Raw genomic sequence first — 20,294 nt, forward strand, 5'->3', positions numbered from 1 at the left:
CCACTGATGACCCTGCGCTACCCAATCGGATATGTATATGTACAGGATGGACTACATGCTCAGCACATTCACATCAGATACTGCAGTAACTACTGCTAAACATGCAGGACTCGCCCTGAAGTGACCCTGCAGACTAAACTCAAACCACTGTGTGTGTGTGCGCATGTATTATCAAAATTCAGTCACTTCAAAACTAAGCATTTACTTCAACTTCACCTTTTTCCAAATTTTACTGATTTTCTTCCTGTATTTTGTACTTCACTGTTTTTCTGAATTCTGTTTGTTTCTCACACAAAAAAACAAAAGGTAGTTATTTTTGTAAGTTCCTTTTAAATGACTGCTTGCACCAAATCAAAATATCAGGAAATCAACACAGTGGTTTACACCAAATTTTATGGATGCTGACAATTAATTTTATATTGATATTGATTGAAATCATTCTCTCTAGAAGACTAGCCACTTCATACAAGCTTGCATTGCTAGGCGTACTGCTGCTGTTAAACAGTAAATGAAAGGCAAATAATTCTTAATATACAAGTCCTGCTGCTTCGTTACGGCAGCCATCTTACATTCAGCTGCACTTCCCATTAAAACTGCCTAAAATGCACAGCTGCAAGGCCAACGCCAATCAGCCTCACATTCTGCAGGATTATAAAGACTACTGTATGCTAGAGTTCATAAATAACGCAACAGCAAAAGGAAAAAGCATTTGTACAAGAAAGCTAAATTTCCTACACCTCGCTTGCATTTGTTCTATATTTTCTTCAGTTTTAATGATTTTTACTGTAGAGGAAAGATGAAAAGGACGGGATTTTGTGCAGACTTGCCTATCATGCACTAGCAATATAGAACATTCTGGACAGCATGACTCTGAGACCAATGGTATGAATGCAGTAGCCTTAAAGACAACTATTCATAGTGTACCATGACATGGATTTTACACTGTATTCATTGTCAGTTGAATGTTACATGACTGATAGGAGAGAACGTGATCGTTTTGTGCGCTCTGATGAAGAAATGTCCGGTCATAAAGCTAATGACACAAGCAAGCAGCTAACAGAATAACTGAACAGGAAAATGAGAAGATCGGTGCCACTTGTTAAGAAGCAAGTTTTATTTGCGTTCAATTTTTTTTAGGGGGGGAGAGGGGGTGGGGTCTGTCAGCAATGATGTCATATGTATACAACTTACCGTTGCCGGGGAAACAGCGTGAGGACACGCGAGTGGTTACCGTGGAGACTGACAACAACACACATAGAAGTCGTCAGGGAAACAGAAAAAATAACAAATAAATAAACCAACAAACAACCTAACAAACAAAAAAAAATTATAATGAACCCCTCCCCCCTAAAAATAATATATTTAAATTGAAGGTAAAAGGATATTGCAAATTAAGGCAGTTTCACAACCGTTTGAACAGGCCCGTTTAAAGGAGCCATCTGCACCAACTGAGACGGGCAGACAGACAGACGGACACAGGCTCGGCTCACAGCGACTACAGCAGCAACAGGACTCCTAACCCTGCTGGCTCGGGCACAAGGTCACCCGAAAACCTTGCATCGCTGCTAAACACAGCCGTTATCACAAGCCCAAAATATACACATGCTTTCAAACATAATATTCTCGATGCGCTATTTCAATACAAAAATTGCTTTTGTATTTTGTAACATTTTGTGAATGTTAAATTCAGATCCATAATTATGATCCACAATTACTCTACATGGACAGGTCTCTCTTTTTTAACATCACAGCTTCAAATCTCACAGCACATTGTACTTACATAATGATGTCAAATATAATATTAATAATAATCTATAAGAAAATACAGTACATAAGAAGTAAATTACACAGGCTTGTTTTTCAAGACTTGGGCCATTTCTCTGCACATGAGCACGTTTCCTGGTATTAGATATTTTATCATTTACAAATAGGCATAAGCTCTACACTCATGCTTGAACTTTTATCTTCTGTTCAGGCTCAACTGAGAAAACAAGAAAGGGATAGAGAGGATGGAGGTAGAGAGAGAGAGGGACAGAGGATGGAGAGAGAGGGGGATAGAGAGAGTGGAAGCAGAAAGGATGGCCAATGTAGGCAGAGTGAGAGAGGGATAGAGGATGAGAGAGTCAGAGGGCAGGCTAAAGAAAATGCTTTCAGTCTATTACTGCTGAGAACGCCAAACTGGGGAACAAAAACTGGAAAAAGTTATAAGAGAGAGGAGAGGGAGGAAGAAAGATGCAGACGTGAAAATGGGTGGTGAGAAAAGGGTAACCAAAAGAGGGAGGGATGGATGGAGGTGTGTACAGACAGACAAACAGACACTGGACAAGGGGTGCACCAGGGAGGGACAGAGGAATGGAGGTTTGGGGTGAATTAGAAATGCGCACAAGCCAAACAGACAATCTGGACTGGCAGAGAGATGGAGAGGGAAAGAGAGAGAGGTGGAAGGGACCAGAGATTCTCCCCAAGAGAGAAAGAGCAAGAGAGGAGTGGGCGAAAAAAACTCACTCTCCCTCTTCCCCTCTTGCAGACGCATGCGCGCGCGCACACACACACACACACACACACACACACACACACACACACAGAAACCAATACAATTTTGAGCTTAATGATTTGAATTTTGGGTCATGCAGTGGATTATGGGATGGGTACTTGACTGATACCCATGCACAGCCCAGTTACAGCCTGCACCTGAACCCCTCTGACTGTTCCATAAACTCACATGTGAAACATTGAGTCACACATCAGAAATCATTTTTATTCAATATTAATTTTTCCATGTTGCACCTTTTCTTTCTGACTTAAATCAACAGAAATGTTAAAGATAAATACAGGTGCTTAAGCAACCTCTTCCTATTAAGGAAATGCGTGCCTACATGAAGCTTTTTCATGAATTTCCCGAAATAAATATGCTGATCACAGCCATTTGGAGTTCAGGACGACTGTGACATCACAGTCACCTCCACACACAGAGCCATGCGCACCCAGACAGCCAATCACAGGTCAGTCAGCAGCGTCATCACATATAAACCTCAGTTCGGTGCGCAAGCACACACACACACACACACACACACACACACACGTCTACTGCTCTGCAGTACCCCTGTCGTGACCTCAACCGTTCTGTTCCACCAGAGGGCGCACTCTCCAGAACCAGCACAAAGCAGATGCACTGACCTCCATCTCACAGACTCACTCTTATCACCATTCCCAGAACCGGCCGGGGAGCAGAGCCAGAAGCGCCTTTAAAGGGCAAGCAATTCAGAAATATTTATAAAAATATTGTAAATAGTTTCAGGAAGGGCCAAATAGGGCCTTACGGTTTACCCCTGTTAGAGAAACGGTTACCACCACCGTTGCGGCTAAAATCAGGCACGCCGGCCCACCGGCACTCTGCCGCGGCGGACTCAGCCAGGAGAGACAGGCTTTACGGCGGGGCGAGATCAGCTTTCGTCTGCAGAGAACAGCTTTCGTCTGCAGAGAATACGCTTACAAGTTGCGCTCGACAAACGATTGATTTTTTCCAAAAGAGCCCGTGTCTCTTGCAAACAAAGAGACCAGCAGATTCCAAATGAGCACTTAGTCTCTTATTCGCTGTAGGCCATCAGAAAACTTCACTTCGGGCTCAAGTTGGATAAAAAGGGTTGAGACAAATGTTGAGGTAAAGCGAGAATGTTGGAGCGAACGGTTCTGGGTCGGCCCCCCTGTTCATATTCGAAAGTGTCTGGTAAAGCACCACTGTGGTGGAATAGAGGCCTGTGGTGAAAGAGAACAGGAGGAACACTACAGCTGTAGAGTTCTAAACGGTGTTTAACACACACACACACACACACACACACAGAGGGGAAAAGCACCATGCGCTGCTACAAAAATCAACCACTTATATATAGATAAATCATTCACTCCAATCGGCTTAAGCACCCAGTGCGTTACCCAGGTTACAGTAGGCTGAGGCTGGTTCCAAGTTATCAGATGCGAGATGCTGATGCATGCATTTCAAACGGCTTTCACCCCGTCCATACCATGCAACAAGAGACAGGATTCCCTCTCAGCTAAAGACCCAGGTCCCTAGCTAAGAGAACCAATCCAATTCCTGTCCTGAAGTGATTTCACATCCTTAAGCAGACACTCTGGGTAACGAGACACTGAAAAGCAGGTGAGAGCAGGCCTGTTGCATGCACAAACTCACAGTAAGTGCTAATGCTAATGAGACAGACGCTGCTCTGCAGTCTCATGCAGAGTGAGCCCAACAGGGTTATTCACACAGAGCAATCCTTCATTCATGAAGGATTCTCTTTTAGATCCAATTAAAAAGTGAATGTGTGAGTGAAGCCTGCAAAGAAAAACATTGCAGGAACTACACTTTAACTATACTTTGACATTTTAGGCATTTAGCTGATGCTCGTATCCAGAGCGAACTTAATGAACCCGTTATAGTACATTTCATGCACCTCCTACTGACAAACCTACGGGACTGCTACACACCCATGCAGTACCACACTGCCAGACAGTGCAAACAAACTGTGTTACCCATGCAGCATTAGTGGTCATACACAGGATACGAGAACTACATTACCCATGCAGTATCAGGTGTTTTACACAATGAAACAGAACCACATTACCCATGCAGCAATAACTATATTACCCATGCAGAAATACTGTGCTTATATACAGTATAATAAAACTATAGTACAAATGTTGTGCTTATATACAGTGTGACAGAACTACATTACCCATGCCACAATACTGTGGTTATGATAACAGAACTACATTACCCATGCAGCAGAGATGCAATGCAACCAAGGGCAGTCTGTGCACGTTTTGCTTGTTTCTGTACATATGAAGCAAAAGTTACTAAGTCATGCAGAAATCCAAAAGGTTGGACAGTCAGATACACCCTGGCCAAGATCGCCCAACCCCATATCCCCGCCCACTCCCTCGTTCCAAACCAGCTCAGTGATCGGCCAGTCGGGACTCTGCCCGACATGCTCAGCACTGATTGGCTGCAATAGGGTCTGGGAGGCAGCGAGTCATCGACACTGGACTTTGAGACACACTAAAGCAATTATGAAAGGGACCGTCATCACCCATGCAGAACTCCAGTCAGACAATGGCAGTGCTAACAGACCAGCTGCAGGCATGCAGAATCAAACTCGCACACGGCTAACGTTAACATACCCGCCGCACACACACAAGTGCAGACACACACCTTTAGCCCTCGCGCTAACACAGACAGACCATCCACACCCGTGCAGAACTGCAGGCAGACAACATTAATGCTAACGCTAACGGACCAGCCACACTCATGCATAATTGAAGTCGCGCAACGCTAACGCCGAGAGGACAAGTCACACACCTACAGTGGCACAGCCGCAGTAACACCTCTTCACAGTCTCATCTCGTAACAACGGATCGGTTATCACAGCCAGAAGCCCATGCAGTGCTGCCATCGCAGGTCGGTTACTTTTGCTTGCCAAACCCCAGAGTGCATGTAGCGGTAAAAAAAACACAGGAAACAGGAGACACTCTGACTCATGCACCGTTCAAGCCCCGCCCCTCAGGGCAAAGTAAAGAGTTACCATGACGACTGGCGTGTGGGAGGGCATGCGTTTCACAAGGAGTCCCCAGCATGCAGTGCAACAAGGCCGAGACACTCCAAAGTGGGGTCTTTCACGATCAGCGAATCTGTGCGTAGGCTGCCATGCACCACCTCATTCCAAAGAATCATTTGGCATCATGCTCTGCTCCAGAAGCTAGCCCCAAATACAAACTAAAGGGAGAGACACAGCAGTAAAAATAAACAAAAAACAAAGAGGAAAGAAACGGTGCAAAATAGGACATGCTCCTCCATCACACGTCCCAGCATGCCTTGTGTTCCTACGGCACAACAGCGTGGCCAAAATCAAACCCCCAAAGACAAACCAAAAAGTAAATAAAATAAAAATAACTCAGTAGTGACAGAGCAGTGGATGACCTGCAGGCCACAGTATCAGTCCCCAACAGTGTCAGCACAGCTGTAGCAGTAACCATGGGAACAGAAAAACCAGGAAATTAAATCACCTCAATCTTGCGCCCCTCCACCAGAGTACCATGGAGCCGCTCCCTGGCCTTCTCAGCATCCGCACTCGCCTCAAACGTCACAAAACCGAAACCCTTCAGGAAAAAGGGGGAGGGAGAACAAAGAAAGAGGAAAGAGGAGGGGAGGAAGGTAAAAAAAAATGTAAATACAGAAAAGACAGGGATTGGGAAGAGAGAGATGAAGGGAATACAAACAAGACAAAAGGATGAGGAAAGGGGGGGGGAAAGAGAGATGGAATGGAGCCGTGTGAGAAAGGAGAAGTACAGGACACAGGAAAGACAGGGCAGAGAGATGAAGGGATTACACACAGACCATATCCAGGCATACAACACATCCCACAGTGGGTTTATTAACATGCATTACCAGTGTACTCATCGTGTACCAGTGTACCCAGCTGGGTATAGTGTTTATTTATGCACTTTGGCCAGTCACTCCGCATAAGAGCACCTGCTAAATCCCTAATGTAGTAGCACAAAGACACTGTCTGCAAGGCTGGTCTCTACCAGGTGACTTATTTTTATGATTTCAGCCATTTTTTATGATTTTTGACAACAAGAAAGATTGAATACTTTTATACTTGACCCAGCATAAAGATACAGGAACAGACGGGGGAACAGACAGGGGCACAGACAGGGGTCTACAGCTGGTGTGCAAAAGACAGCCCACTGCAGCAGAAATGCAGTTCCCATTTAATCATTTGAAGACACAGAGGGGAGGGGCAGTTGCCCTCAACAGTGGCTCTGTAAGGGGGCTCCAAGTGAATAGGGCAGACCATCGTTGCCTGTAGTCTGAGCTGTGGTCCACTCACCTTTGACCCCCTCTCGTTGAAAATGATCTCAACGTCCAGGATTTTTCCAAATTGCTGGAAGGAAAAATAATAATTGGAATAAATAATCATATTTGAATAGAAGCAAATTATATACAATCGAGTAAAGAGAAATTTAGAAACTCCAGAGACTGTAAAGATGAACTTACATAATTTTCACAATTCTAACTGCAGCCAGAGCAGACGCAATAAGCCCACTATTCACCAGGGGGCAGTGCAGCCACACGGACCTGCATTTCCCAAGTTGTTTTTCCTACCTCTTTCATTCCTATCCCTTACAGCTTTCATATATCTTGCTAGCACTCTTCCCTCTCTTACTCAACCACCTGACCATGTCCTTCTCTCACTGCTATGACTCTGAAAAAGAGGAACAGGAAGTAGGCATTTTATTACTCAGACCCTCACCCTGACCAAGCCTGCCCTGTCCTGCCCCACCACACCCTACCCCACCACACCCAGTGCGGGCAGACTCTCACCCCAAACATCTGCCTGAGGTCAGGGTCCCGGAAGCGGAAGGGGATGTTGGAGACATGGAGACGTTTCGGGGTCCCCTTGGAATCCGCGGAGTCTCCCGCTCCGCCTCCAGCTGCCACGACTCCGCCCGCCCCCGTCCCGCACTGACCGCCCACCTCCACTGGAGAACTGCCATCTGTCTGCTGAGAGAGAGAGAGAGAGAGAGAGAGAGAGACAGAGAGACAGTAAAAGACAGAGTGACAGAGACAGAGAGAGAGAGAGAGGGTGGGGGGAGAGATAGAGAGGTTTATAAAGTATTCATTCCTTGGTCGTCCGGGCTAAACGCCGCAGTCGAGACTGTGCACACTCACCGGCGCGCTGAGGCTGCTGGGGGTGTTCGGCGAGCCGTTCGCCCCGGCCCCGGCCTCCGCGGGACCCTGTCCTCCGGCCCCAAACAAACTGCCACCGAATTCTGCCCCCAGCCCATTCTGGGGAGGGGGCGGGGGCGGGTAAGCAGAGAAGGGTGGCACAAGCCCCTCTTGACCCCCTGTCGAATCTTGCGAGCCCTGTAAGGGACAGGAATAAAGCGGGTCAGGGTAAGGCAAGCCGGGCCAACGCCGGGGCCCAGCGCAGTACAGTAAAGAGCTATTCAATACCGCTCTCCCACCGCTGCTCTGTGGAAGCAGCCATAGTCCTTCTGCCATGAAATATTCACAACTGCATATATTATTGAAGCCATTTAAATTTGATACACACTGCTACACAAGAGATACAAGTACACAAATGCACGCACACAAACAGTATCCCTGCCAGTGACCACACCACACATTTGTGTTCCTCCACATCACACAACACATTCACATTCATATAACAAAATTTTTAACAAAATTAATTATCAGACTACACACTTATCTTGTAAGTTTTAGTAGTATATTTTTTAACGTAATATTTTACAAATTAATTGCCTTTATTATGCTTTATACATCTACCTTCCAACGATATTATGTCATCAATATCACAAAACCTTTGTTAAGGTGGTAAATAAAATAATTTAGGTTTTGGAATTTCACTGAATTGAACTCCTTTTCCTCATTCAAATGCAACATCCGGACACAAAATTCAAGTGAAATTCAAGAATCAAACTGGAATTAATCAATTCAATTAAGAATGCACCCAAACCCTGCCACACTACACACCAAAAGTACACAGTTCACTTCCTAGCTGGTGTACAGCTAATGCTACATCCATGTGTGTGTGTATGTAAATGTGTATGAACTCTGGAGAACAGAGGGCACCAAATCAATTATGCAATGTGTACTCGCATGGGTGCATGTGCGTGAGGGCGTCTGTAGGTGTGCGTTGTCTGCGGGTGGCACATAGGGGGCAGTATTCCATCTTTGTCAGATGGCCTTCAGTAGTTACCCAAATACACACCCTAAAGTGTGTATGCACCACACACACATGCACGTACACACACACAGTGTCATTAAGGGGTGGGCCAGTCTGCTGCCCAATGAGTCACAATGACTAAAGCACTGTCAGAGCATTTGAGGAAAGGGGTGTGTTATAGTGTGCAGTATTTCCACAAGACTGCTACATGCAGAAAAAGGAAGAGACATGAAGGGAGGGAGGGGGGGAAAGAGGGAGGGAGAGAGAGAGAGAGAGACCATCAATTTGTCAGAAGTGCAGAAGTGCATTCCTGCCAATGAGACAGAGGCACAGCACAGCCCTAAATGGTAGTTTTCTACACAGCAGGCGTAGGGGGGATCTGATACACTACAGTCATTGCCAGAAAAAGAATTATGTACAACATTTAATAGCCTAACACATTTCCGTCATCCTAAAACGTCCAACGGCACTATCGTTCGTCTTTCATTTTCTAAATACAACACAGCATCGTTATAGAGCAGAATTTACTCACTACTAAATACATAGGCTGAAAATGAACTCCTCTTACCACACACACGGCCGTACTATAAAAATACAATACAAACCGTGCATGGCGCACACATGGGTTAAATAAGTTTCATAACATAAAAAATACGTTTCCAATACTAATGCACGACACAAATAGCGCCAAAAACAACTTTGTTATTTGCAACTCCCGGGTGATTTAACACGTCGTCTGTATGCTGTTTATATCACCCCGTACACGTAAATGTACAAATCCCATAGGTACGTGTGCCATAAAACAACTTCTAAAATTATCCATCAGTAATTAATCTTTAATGCACGTCAACATAAAAAAGCATTAAAGCACCTACGAACCCCTTTGCTATTAGACGGCGGCTGCACGGTGTTGTTACCTGAAGCACCATATGCTTTTCCATACACCGAATAGTTGAGGGGCAGGGAGGTGTCAGGAGAGGGTCGAAAATGTTCAACGTGTGGGCTGTGTGTTTGACTCCGTCTACTTACGTTGTTGGCTACATGTGCGTTATTTTAAGTTCCTACTGCGTTTATGTTTCGACAGTTTGTTTGGTAACTGTTAGTAACTCCCACTTCTCTCGATCCCGCATTGCTTTATCCCATGTGCGGAATTCTGATGAATAAAATGTAACTATTAGTGTATAACGTTCAGTTAGCGCGCGAGTGCAAACTAAAACAATGTTTTTCCTTTTCGCTCTCCGTGCAGTCCGTTCTTTCTCCCTTCTTTGCGGTGGCCGAGCAGACGTCTGATATTCCCTCCTTTCTTTTCGCCTCTCTCCCTACTCTTCTTGAATTTCTTTCACTTGATAGAAACCAGACGGGCATTTTATCTCCGTCCCGCCCCCTACACGCCAATCAAAGCGATCGCCAGTGAGAAAGGAGATCCGTGAATGCCAGTCATTTGCAACCACTGGCCTGCCTCCTTTCTCCTATTACGGTAGGCGGCGCGTTCGATCCTCACCACGCCCACCTCACTGCAAACCAATGAAATGCGACAGTGGCTGTCCCTGAGTCAATTGGCCAAATCTCGTCGTACCGCAGGCAATGCAGCACATGGCGGTTCCTGCGCACCAAGACTGTACACGTCTACAAACATCCAGTCGTTCACAAAACGAAATTAGCTGTCAAGTGTATATGGCATATTTATTTAAATAAGAACGCCTATTCTCACTATGCGGACTAGACTGATCAGCTTCAACAGATGCGTATAAAAAAGTCGTTAGATTTACGGGAGAGTATTTGCAGAGGTAGAACTGGGTGACATTTGTTTATAGTTTTTATTAAAAAGTTAAAAAAAAAACATCCTTGCTTTTTTACAGCACGAGGCAGGCAGCTCTTCCTTAAATCTGTCCAGGAGTCCCTCAGTCTCACTCCCCCTGCCACTCCCTACCCCTCTCATTTTATGCCATATCCCACCTTCAAACTCTGCCTCACTCTTTGGGAGCAGGGCAGGGGTTTTTCAGGGCATTTCAGCTGGGAGTCAGTCTAACACCCTACCCCACCCCATTTCCCTGTGGAAGCTTGTGCATCTCCATGACACCATGCTTTTACACAGGCCTGATTCTGCCACTGCTGCAGCCTGACACACCCAACATGACACAGGCTCACTGCAGGAGCTCACACTGCACCAGCACACAATCACTACACCGACTGTACTTTGAGCCTGTCCAAATGCAGATGTGCTCAATGGCTGCTCTGGGTTCAGGTTTATTGCAGTGCTGTTGGCTTCACAAACTGCTACATTAACTAGCTTCCCTCACTTAAGACAGACAGACCAGCGTGACAACCTGGAGAAATGTGTTAGGCATGTGAAGCGCCATTGGATAAGAGGACAACCGCTAGGCTAGCCCTGGACAGCGCAGCAGTCCCTTCAGGATCAAAATACAACAACAAATACAGCGTCTCATCCGAATACTCGCAGCCTGTTTTTACAGAGGCACAGAGTACAGAGATGGGCAGAGTACAGCTTCTGCACTGCAGTGTCCGAGTGTGGTCCGCCCCAAATGCGCGCGTGTGTGTGTGTGTGCGTGCGTGTGCGTGGGGGGCTGTATTGGAGTAGTGGTGCAGCAGGTTAGCGTCTCTCCCACCCCCGAGGCCACGAGTTTGGGTGGGGCTCTTTAAATACTTCCAACGGCCCACTCTCTTTCTCCCCCTCCCCCAATTTCTCTCTTTCCATGCAGCCAGTGTGCGTTTAGCAGCTTAACAGCAACAATCATGCATTACTATTTAATGGCACGCTGCTGTTACAAACGTACTACCGCAGTTCTGTATGTGCAGCAACGCCCCCCAGCAGTCCGACACAACAGTGTCATACAGGAGTGAGTGTATGTGTGTGTGTCTGTGTGTGTGCGTTAGACATTTTTATAAGTGAAGCTGCAGACGGCATTTTCTGGCCAGGCCCAATTCCAAGCCAAATTTCCCAACTTTCTTTGACTGTAATGGCAAAATTTAGAATCTTCCAGTTAGGGAGCGTAACTGAAAGATTTACTTCGCTTAATTATGGAACAATAGCCCATATTTTATGAGTTCATAAATAAAACTGGTGTGATTGTTTCAGGCAACACTTTAAATATCCTAAATCAAGTTTAAGGTTTACGAGCTCTAGAATGTGCAGTTGTCACATTATAAAATAATCAGTAGAGCATAGAGCATTTAGTAAGAGTGTAGATTTATTTGTTAGGAGTGGTAAAGTAAATTAATTCTTCAATTAATTTACAATATTAGCTGTTGTTTTTGCCAACCCTCGTCACTGGCTTTGTTGGTGGCAACAGTGTTACTTTTTTGATAACCACCTTTGAGATACCAGGTAAGTCTGATTGCGGTGGCTGGGTTTTGTCAAGCCAGCTAATGAAAAGAAACCCTGGGTATGTTAAGCTTCCTTCGTAGTACACCTCCCAGGGATTTGGTTGATGTCACCTTAAAAACTCACACTTTTCCCCGGCCCCTTTATCGCCCCACCCCCTCCTGCCCTTCCAGAAAAAAATATAACAGCTGCTTAGGTCTGAGAGAGAGAGAGAGAGAGAGAGCGAGAAGGTTCAGTACAGGGGTCCCCATATTGCATTTGTCCACACTGTTGAGGGGGTGTTTCACAGCACCTGTGCCCTTCCCTCAAACAACAAAGAGCACCAAAAAAACCCAGCTTCCTGGTTCAGAGTTAGCCTTGTGCACACTGGTGGTATGACAGACACAGACAGACACAGACAGACACAACATGTAGAAGCAGAATGGCGGAATGGAAACGCTCCCTTTGCAGCAGAGGTCAGCACACACCAGTAACACCACAGGGTTCTACAGCCCCATCATTTTACACAGCAAAACAAACTATGCACAACTAGTCTTCTCCTCACTGCGCTCCCTCCCTTTTGCCATCTCTCTTTACTTCCTTCAAGTAATACGACCGCCACGTCTGCGTTCTTCACCCATTCAAATTCTCCCTCTCCTCCCCACAACCTCCTCCTCCCTCATTTAACTCCTTCTGTACCCGTCTCTCTATACTTCTCCATAATCACTCTCTCCAACAGCCCAAGTACCTCCTCACTCTCAGTCTCACTCACTTTCTCTCTCATTTTATATACTGTCCCAAAGTCTCTCTCTCTCCCCCTCCCTGTCTGAAATGGACTCCTCCACGGCTTGTGATAGTGAACTCCGTGAGCTCCATTTGCACATTCTCAGGACAGCTGGGGGGTGTTTCATGAAGCAGGATTACAGAGTTACACTATACGATACGACAAAAAGTATCTGGGAACCCCTTGATCTGGGGATGTTTTTTCTGATTTGGGCTAGGTTCCTTAGTTTCAGTGAAGGCAAATCTTAATGCTACAGCATGCAATCACATTCTAGACGATTCTGTGCTTCCCCACCAGTTTGGGTAAGGCCCTTTCCTGTTTCAGCATGACAATGCCCCCGGGCACACAGGGAGGTCCACATAGAAGAGGTTTTGTCTAAAATGGTGGGGAAGAACTTGACTGGCCCGCACAGAGCCCTGACCTCAACCCCATCCAACACCTTTGGGATCAATTGGAAAGCAAACTGTGAGCCAGGCCTAATCGCTCAATCAGTGCACAACCTCACTAATGCTCTTCTGGCTGAATGGAAGCAAATACCTGCAGCAATCCTCCAACATATAGTATAAAGCCTCCCCAGAAGGGTGGAGATTGTTATAGCAGCAAAGGGTGGACCAACACCATATTAATGCTTATCATTTTGGATGAGATGTTGGATGGCAGATGTCCACATACTTCTGGCCATGTAGTGTAGCTGGAGAAGCGCGTTGAGTAAATCCCAGAACAGCTCCTTTTACTTCAGTAGATGTTCTAGATTTGGGAGGGTTCCAGGTTTCACTCAGTTATTCAGCTCAGTAATTCTGCTTTGTGAAACAGGGCCCAGGAGTCGTTGGATTCAGTGAATTTAGGCTGGGAGTCCGTCTCTCCATCCATCTGATCCAGGTGAGGTGACCTCCCAACTCTATTTCCACACAGAACATCAGGCCCTGTCTGTCTCCACAACCAAGTGATTTATGCTACTAGTGCAACTCAACCACCATGACACATACTCAACACTACTACACTAATACACTCACTATATTAACATAGATCCATAACCATATATATATATATATAACACAAAAAAACACACGCAAACAAGCACCCCCCCCCCCCCCCCCCCCCCACACACACACACACACACTTATTTGCATGCTCACAATCACTCAGACACACCCACAGCACTCCAGATGTACAGTATGTTCACACACTTTGCTCTGTGCCCATCTTCTCCAAAGATAAAAAAGAAAATGGGATAAGAGATGTGTGGAAAAAAGTACAGAGGGGCAGAGAGACTGAAAGAGAGAGATAACAGGATAGAGATAAAGGGATAAAGGGATAGAGAAAGAGAGCGAGGGATGAGAGGATTACGGTGTAAGTGATGAGGATGACAGGATGAATGGAGGATGATCTGAGGATTAACGACAGGCAAACACACACACATATGCACAAGCTGCACATACACACAAACTACAGGCAAACACAGATACACACACAGTACAGACAGATAAATGCATGCATGCATGTATGTACTGACCCTACAAGTGTATATACAAGCATGCATTCACATTTCATCGAAAGTTACATGTGCCATTCCACAAATACTGCAACAAAGACAACTGTTATAATCTGCTTCAAAACATTACAGGAACAATATAAATGGAATCTATCATAACCAAGACCACTGCCATAAAGAAGGCCTGTGGTACAGCAAACCAGGCCTGTGATCACTTGTGTTTTTTTATTTTTATCAAATGTTCCCCTGTTCCCTGTCTGGCACACTAGCTCATAGGAGCAGGATGGTTCCCTCATCGCCTTCTCTGATAATCCTGGTCTCCAACCAACAGGCCAACTCCTAAAACCAAGTCAGGGGTTTCCCTCCTCACAGGCCACTCCCCTTTTCCAGACACCACCACCACCCCCTCCCCCCATTCCAAATCTGTAAACGCATCTCCTCATTAAGGAGACAATATCGCCCTCCTGTGGCACACCTGTGCAGCTGCAGGAGCTGTGCAGAGACTGTGCAGCACATGCAGAGCAGGAAGAAGAGAGGCACACAGAGAGGAGAAGGGGTAAGAGAGACACACATGGAAGGAAAAGCAGGAGAGGAAAAATATAACAGACTATTTTTACAGTTAGAGATGCATCTGCGGTTCACAGACATGAATCTGTGGAACACCAAGACAGGTCTGCAAAATAGAGTTCTGTGGAACAGTTAGAATAAGGAGTAACAGACAAAGCCAGTGATAGAAACAACATCCTACCTGACTGTGAGGTGGGTATCCAAGGAAACCGGGGGTCAAGGGGTCATTGTTCTGAAAAGAAAGTACAGGTTCCTTTAATAGGGTGATAAAACAGTCACTGTGTGGCCAGTTTCACTACATTAGATTAATTTAACTGAGACTCTCATCTTAAGTGACTCAGTTTTATTTCTACTTGCGTATGTATGCATGTATATACGCATACACACACACGCACACAAACACACAGCTGTAATAACTTGTACAACTCAATACCAGCACCCCAGCTTTCCTCAATGATACAGAGGCATCCCCATTATGTCCTGACACACTGACAAACAGCCATCATTTTGTACAGACAAATGACATCACAGCAATGCTGGAGAGTAGACTCCCACTTAGCATTAGCCATTTTAGCATTGTAATCAATACAAGTTAAAGACTGACTCGTGAAAGTGAAGCAGCGCACTGCATTAATGAAGGATTGAATCGCATGAGTGAAAGAGTTAACTGCGTGAGTGAAAGAGTTACCTGCGCGAGTGAAAGAGTTACCTGCGCGAGTGAAAGAGTTAACTGCGCGAGTGAAAGAGTTAACTGCGCGAGTGAAAGAGTTAACTGCGCGAGTGAGAGTTAACTGCGCGAGTGAGAGTTAACTGCGCGAGTGAGAGTTAACTGCGCGAGTGAAAGAGTTAATTGCGCGAGTGAAAGAGTTAATTGCGCGAGTGAATCAAACGAGTGAAAGAGTTAACTGTGCGAGTGAAAGAGTTAACTGTGCGTGTGAAAGAGTTAATTGCGCAAGTGAATCAAACGAGTAAAAGAGTTAACTGTGCGAGTGAAAGAGTTAACTGTGCGAGTGAATCAAACGAGTGAAAGAGTTAATTGTGCGAGTGAATCCCGCGGTTAGCCACGCGAGTCATTCTTCGCTCGCTCTCTGGCCCTCGCCAGCAGCAGCAGCGTTTGTGAGATGCCGCTAATTGCGCTGTAATCAGCTTTAATTAGATTATCTGCACCCTGCCCGTCAGTCTGCAGTCCCTCTGCCGTTCCCCAACGACAACAGGAACAAGGAAGGAGAAGAGCGCGGGAGAGAGGACAGCACGGGAGAACAAAAAGTCGAAGCATATGAAGAGGCAGACAAAAACATGGCCGACAAAAATAAAGAAATAAAAGAATGACTTGGTGGAAACTGACCCACTGGGGATGTAGGGTGTATCCAAATACACTCGCTCCAGTATTTGGATAAAAATGTGGACATCAGAAAACTATTCATTACCCAACTTAAAAACATAACTCCCATCTTTCCACAGTTAGATGAGAAAAATGTCAGTCTTTCTGAGAGACACCTGCCAGTGTGTGATGCACCAGAACCTGAGAGACAATGAGTAACAGACCACCCAAAAATTACTCAAAAGTTTGAATAAAAATAACAACAACAACAGTAATAATATAGTTGCTATTATTTTTATTAATAGCATTTAATATAGTTATGTAGGAAATATTACGCCTGTGTGTGGTCTTGCCAGTAAAGCATATTTAATTTGAATTTGAAACACAATAAAGGTGTGTTACAGCAGCGGCAACAAGCCCAACACGTGAGTGTTACAGGAGCGGGTCGGCCCATTGTGTCTGCAGCAGGAAAGGGAGGCTTGTTTCCTCAGCACGGGATGGGGGGGGGGGGGGGGTTGAGCGGGAGCATCAGAGCCATGATGGGGCTGCTCTCAGTCTGCTCACAGCCAGGCTGTGAGTAAACAGCACCAGCCTCCCCCGCCTTCTCCACTGAGAATCATTTTGGCTTCTCCCCCTGCCCCCCCCCCCACCCCACCCCCAACCAATCAAATGAGAGAGAAGGCAGGGGTGCCATGGCGACAGCGGGAGAGAGATGCACTCACCTAACAGCCTGGCTACACTGCAAGTTAATTTACCAAATAGAACTAGGGAGAAGAGACAGGGTCTAATCACACAACACGCACAGTACACGCACAGATAGATACACACACACACAAACACACACACACACAGCAATCTCTTTGTCTCCCCATCCACACTTCCTGTTTCATCTGGAACCAATCTGCCCCTCGTGCCCATTCCCCTGGGGGAACGCTTTCTTTAGCGCGCAGCATTAAGGCACCGAGACACTAAGTGGCCATGAAAAAGCTGCAGCCCCAGAAACGCACCGATTTAGCAACGACAAACAAGAGGCTTCGGAGAGGGGGGAATCCACTGCGATGGCGCCATTTTGGGAATACCGCGGCGCCTGAAACAGGCAGCTATGTGTCCGAGCGCAACGGAAAGGGGATTCGCCGCCCAGGAGTTGCAGGGTCTGACTGCAGGGGGGGGGGGGGGGGGGGGCTGCCCTGTATCCTGAGACGAAGTGCAAAGTACACCCCACGGCTTGGGTAAATACCCAGCTGCACACGTGGAGCCACACCCCCCACAGAGTGCCCTCGCATAAGCATTAACACACTCTGCACACAAACGGTTAAAAAAACACATCTGCAACCATCTTGGAGCAAAAGGGGAGGGACTAAAGAACAGAGAGAAAGAGAGAGAGAGGGAGAGAACACAGGAGAAGGAAAGGGAGAGAGAGAAGGACAGGGAGGGGGGGAAGGGAGAATTTGGAAACATCTGGAATCAATCTGCCTGGAAGGAGGGAGTGAGCGGGAGGGAAAATGGGAGCAGGGCAGAGAAGAAAGAAAAGAAAAACAGATGAGGAGAAAAGAGGAGGAGAAGTAGGGGGCAGGGAGAAGACAGAAAGTGACAGCGTTAATATACAACAGAGACACAGAGTCACAGACACAGTGAGTCACACATCAGGAATGTCACGTGACCTTTCCTTAGGGGGGACAGATGGGGGGGTGGTGAATATGATACCCCCATCATCACCACACACACAGACAGACACGCGCGCGCGCGCACACACACACACACACACACACAGAACTCATAAATTCAGCACTGTCACTCCCAATTTATACTCTCATGCATAAACAGATGACACAGGAAGTGACATCACACCCTACCAAACTACACTGCAATGCATTCAGCAATTGCACAGCAGGCACACAGCACCACAATGCTAAACAAACACGCAAAGAACATCTGGATCCTGACTACACATTTCAAAACCACAATTCTAAATAATACTAAACAACATCTGGACACCTAAAACATATTTACAAAACCCTCCCAGTACCTCAATGATAAATAATGTAAATAAAACCTTGAAACTTACTGCACACTCACACACCATTTGCAATACTACAATAAATACCAACTGGATATTTACTACATACTTACACAGAGCTGACAGAAATGTGGGTCAGGTTACTTTCTCTGCCACTTTATTTGAGGAAAAGTAAGGGACAGCAGAAAAAGAGCAGCGGGGAGGGGGGGGGGGGGGCATGGGGGAGACGATGACCGAGGGTCAGCAGATGGTGAGGGAGGGGGAGGGGGAAGGGGGAGCAGGGCAGTGACTGCAGGAGACAAAAGGAGACGGAAACGACAGGAGAGAGGGGGGGAACGTTCCAGCCCGAGAAAGAGGAGAAGGAGGAGTGAGATCTGAGGGTCCGCGGCACCTCGTGCGACGGTTCAGCCGCGCGAGCGCGACTCCCACAGCCGCTATCTCCGGGCTAACGAGCGCCCGGCGGCCCCGAGCGCCGTTTGCACAACTCCGTGCCCGCCCGCGCCGTCTTTCCGGGCTTATCGCGGAGGTCAGAGGTCAAGGGCAGCACAGCGGGCATCTCGCGCTCAAAGTTCAGGAGCCAATCATTAAACCGCGGCGGGCTGCGCCAGGCCGTAGCGCCGCAGCGCCGCTAATACCTCCCCGGCCCGATTAATACCCACTCCTAAATGAGCTTTCGTCTCGTTAGGATGTCACAAAGCCTCTTTGCGGCCAATGATACGACAAAGCAGCTTGTGGGTGTGGGGGGAGGGGGGGGGGTGGAGGGAGCTCATTTTGTACTTGGTTTTTGGGAAAGGGAAGAGAGGAAACAGGCTGGGAGAGAGTATGTTTGACATAAGCAGTGTGAGTGGACGAGGAGTCAGTGACAGATCTGTATTAAGTCTGGGGGTTAATAAAAGGCCAGGCCAAAGGAGGATGCTGAGGTGTTTCATACTCTATTACTCTACCACTTTCACCTTCCTCTATCGTGCAGGTCATCCTCTCTCATACCCAGAGCAGGGTGCAGGATCTCACTGGAGCCGAAAGACCAGAGCATCTGCCACCCGCCCCGCCTGGAGGAGCCTATCCCTGCACAACCTCTAATCTCTGCGGACCCGCAGCGTTTCGCTTCAGTGCTGCTCATGCTACAACCAGCCGAAAATTATCAGAGCCCCACAATTCTCCTTTACGCTGCCACTTCCTCCCCCTCCCCCATCCATCAATTTCTCGCTTCCCATCAGTCCGTGTGGCTCTGTCCCCATTTCCCCCTCTCCCTCCCCCCACCCACGGGCGAATTTCCAGTCTAGGTAATCAATAGAGCCGATTGGCAGTGTGGAACCGATCCATAATTCCTCATCACATCACTTCAGCTAATTAGCGAGATTATATTTGGTGTTTGTTAGATTTACTCAGCGCCCTACATCATTCTGCAGGGCCCGGATATTTACAATGTCATTGTTTCCAAATGACTATTCAGAGCGCGCAACCCTTGCTCAAAAATCAATTAATCCTTTCATCTTCCGACTAATGACTTCGGCTAGAAAATGGAGGGGCGCATAATTTCAGGTGCAGAGGCACGCCGATGCAGAAGAGGAAAATGTTTATACATTACAGACACGCTACACTACAGATCCGTTTTCTGCAAAGTGATAAAGCGCCACTTTGACTGCAGTAAAGGGGCGCGTAAAGAGAGGAAAGGCGTTATCACAAAAATCACTGTCCCTTCTGAGATTAGAAATCGAGTGGATTCGTTCTTTGTCTCCTCTGTAATGACCCCTCCCCCCAAAACCCCCCTTTGCCCACCCCTCTTTTTTACCTACCTCCAATTCATAGACAAAGACTTCAAAAGCAGTTGATGTAGGTTAAGATAATCGCTATTTTAGTAAATCACAGAGGACTAAGCCCCGTCAAAAATCAAGGGAAAATATTACGTTACTTACACGTCAATACTGTATTGGCCTACGGTACCTACAGTACTCCGCAGCCTGACCTATTCGGCGCTCAACTTCAGTGACTGAGCTAGTGACACAGCATAAACATGACACACACACACATCCGTGCCCAGGCG

The 20,294-nt window shown here is 46.6% G+C and overlaps 1 protein-coding gene across 4 annotated transcripts in view; it reads right to left on the minus strand.

The window, feature by feature from the left end:
• LOC118216559 (RNA binding protein fox-1 homolog 2-like) overlaps nt 1–20,294 on the minus strand; it is a 33,821-nt gene that overhangs the window by 11,486 nt on the left and 2,041 nt on the right. For 2 of the 4 annotated variants that reach the window (XR_004763031.1, XM_035397835.1), the window contains exons 2-6: nt 15,094–15,144; nt 7,730–7,924; nt 7,382–7,561; nt 6,888–6,941; nt 6,061–6,153 (exon numbers count right to left, since the gene is read on the minus strand). Coding sequence is in view for 3 of the 4 variants with exons in the window: in XM_035397835.1 (XP_035253726.1) it covers nt 6,061–6,153; nt 6,888–6,941; nt 7,382–7,561; nt 7,730–7,924; nt 15,094–15,144 (573 nt within the window). In the remaining variant the exon portion in view is untranslated. Of the gene's footprint in view, nt 1–6,060; nt 6,154–6,887; nt 6,942–7,381; nt 7,562–7,729; nt 7,925–9,664; nt 10,123–15,093; nt 15,145–20,294 lie in introns of those variants that run through there. The other 2 variants (XM_035397836.1, XM_035397837.1) reach the window with 2 other exon arrangements.

This window comes from Anguilla anguilla, chromosome 17, assembly GCF_013347855.1.
Source record: "Anguilla anguilla isolate fAngAng1 chromosome 17, fAngAng1.pri, whole genome shotgun sequence".
Taxonomy (NCBI): Eukaryota; Metazoa; Chordata; class Actinopteri; order Anguilliformes; family Anguillidae; genus Anguilla; species Anguilla anguilla.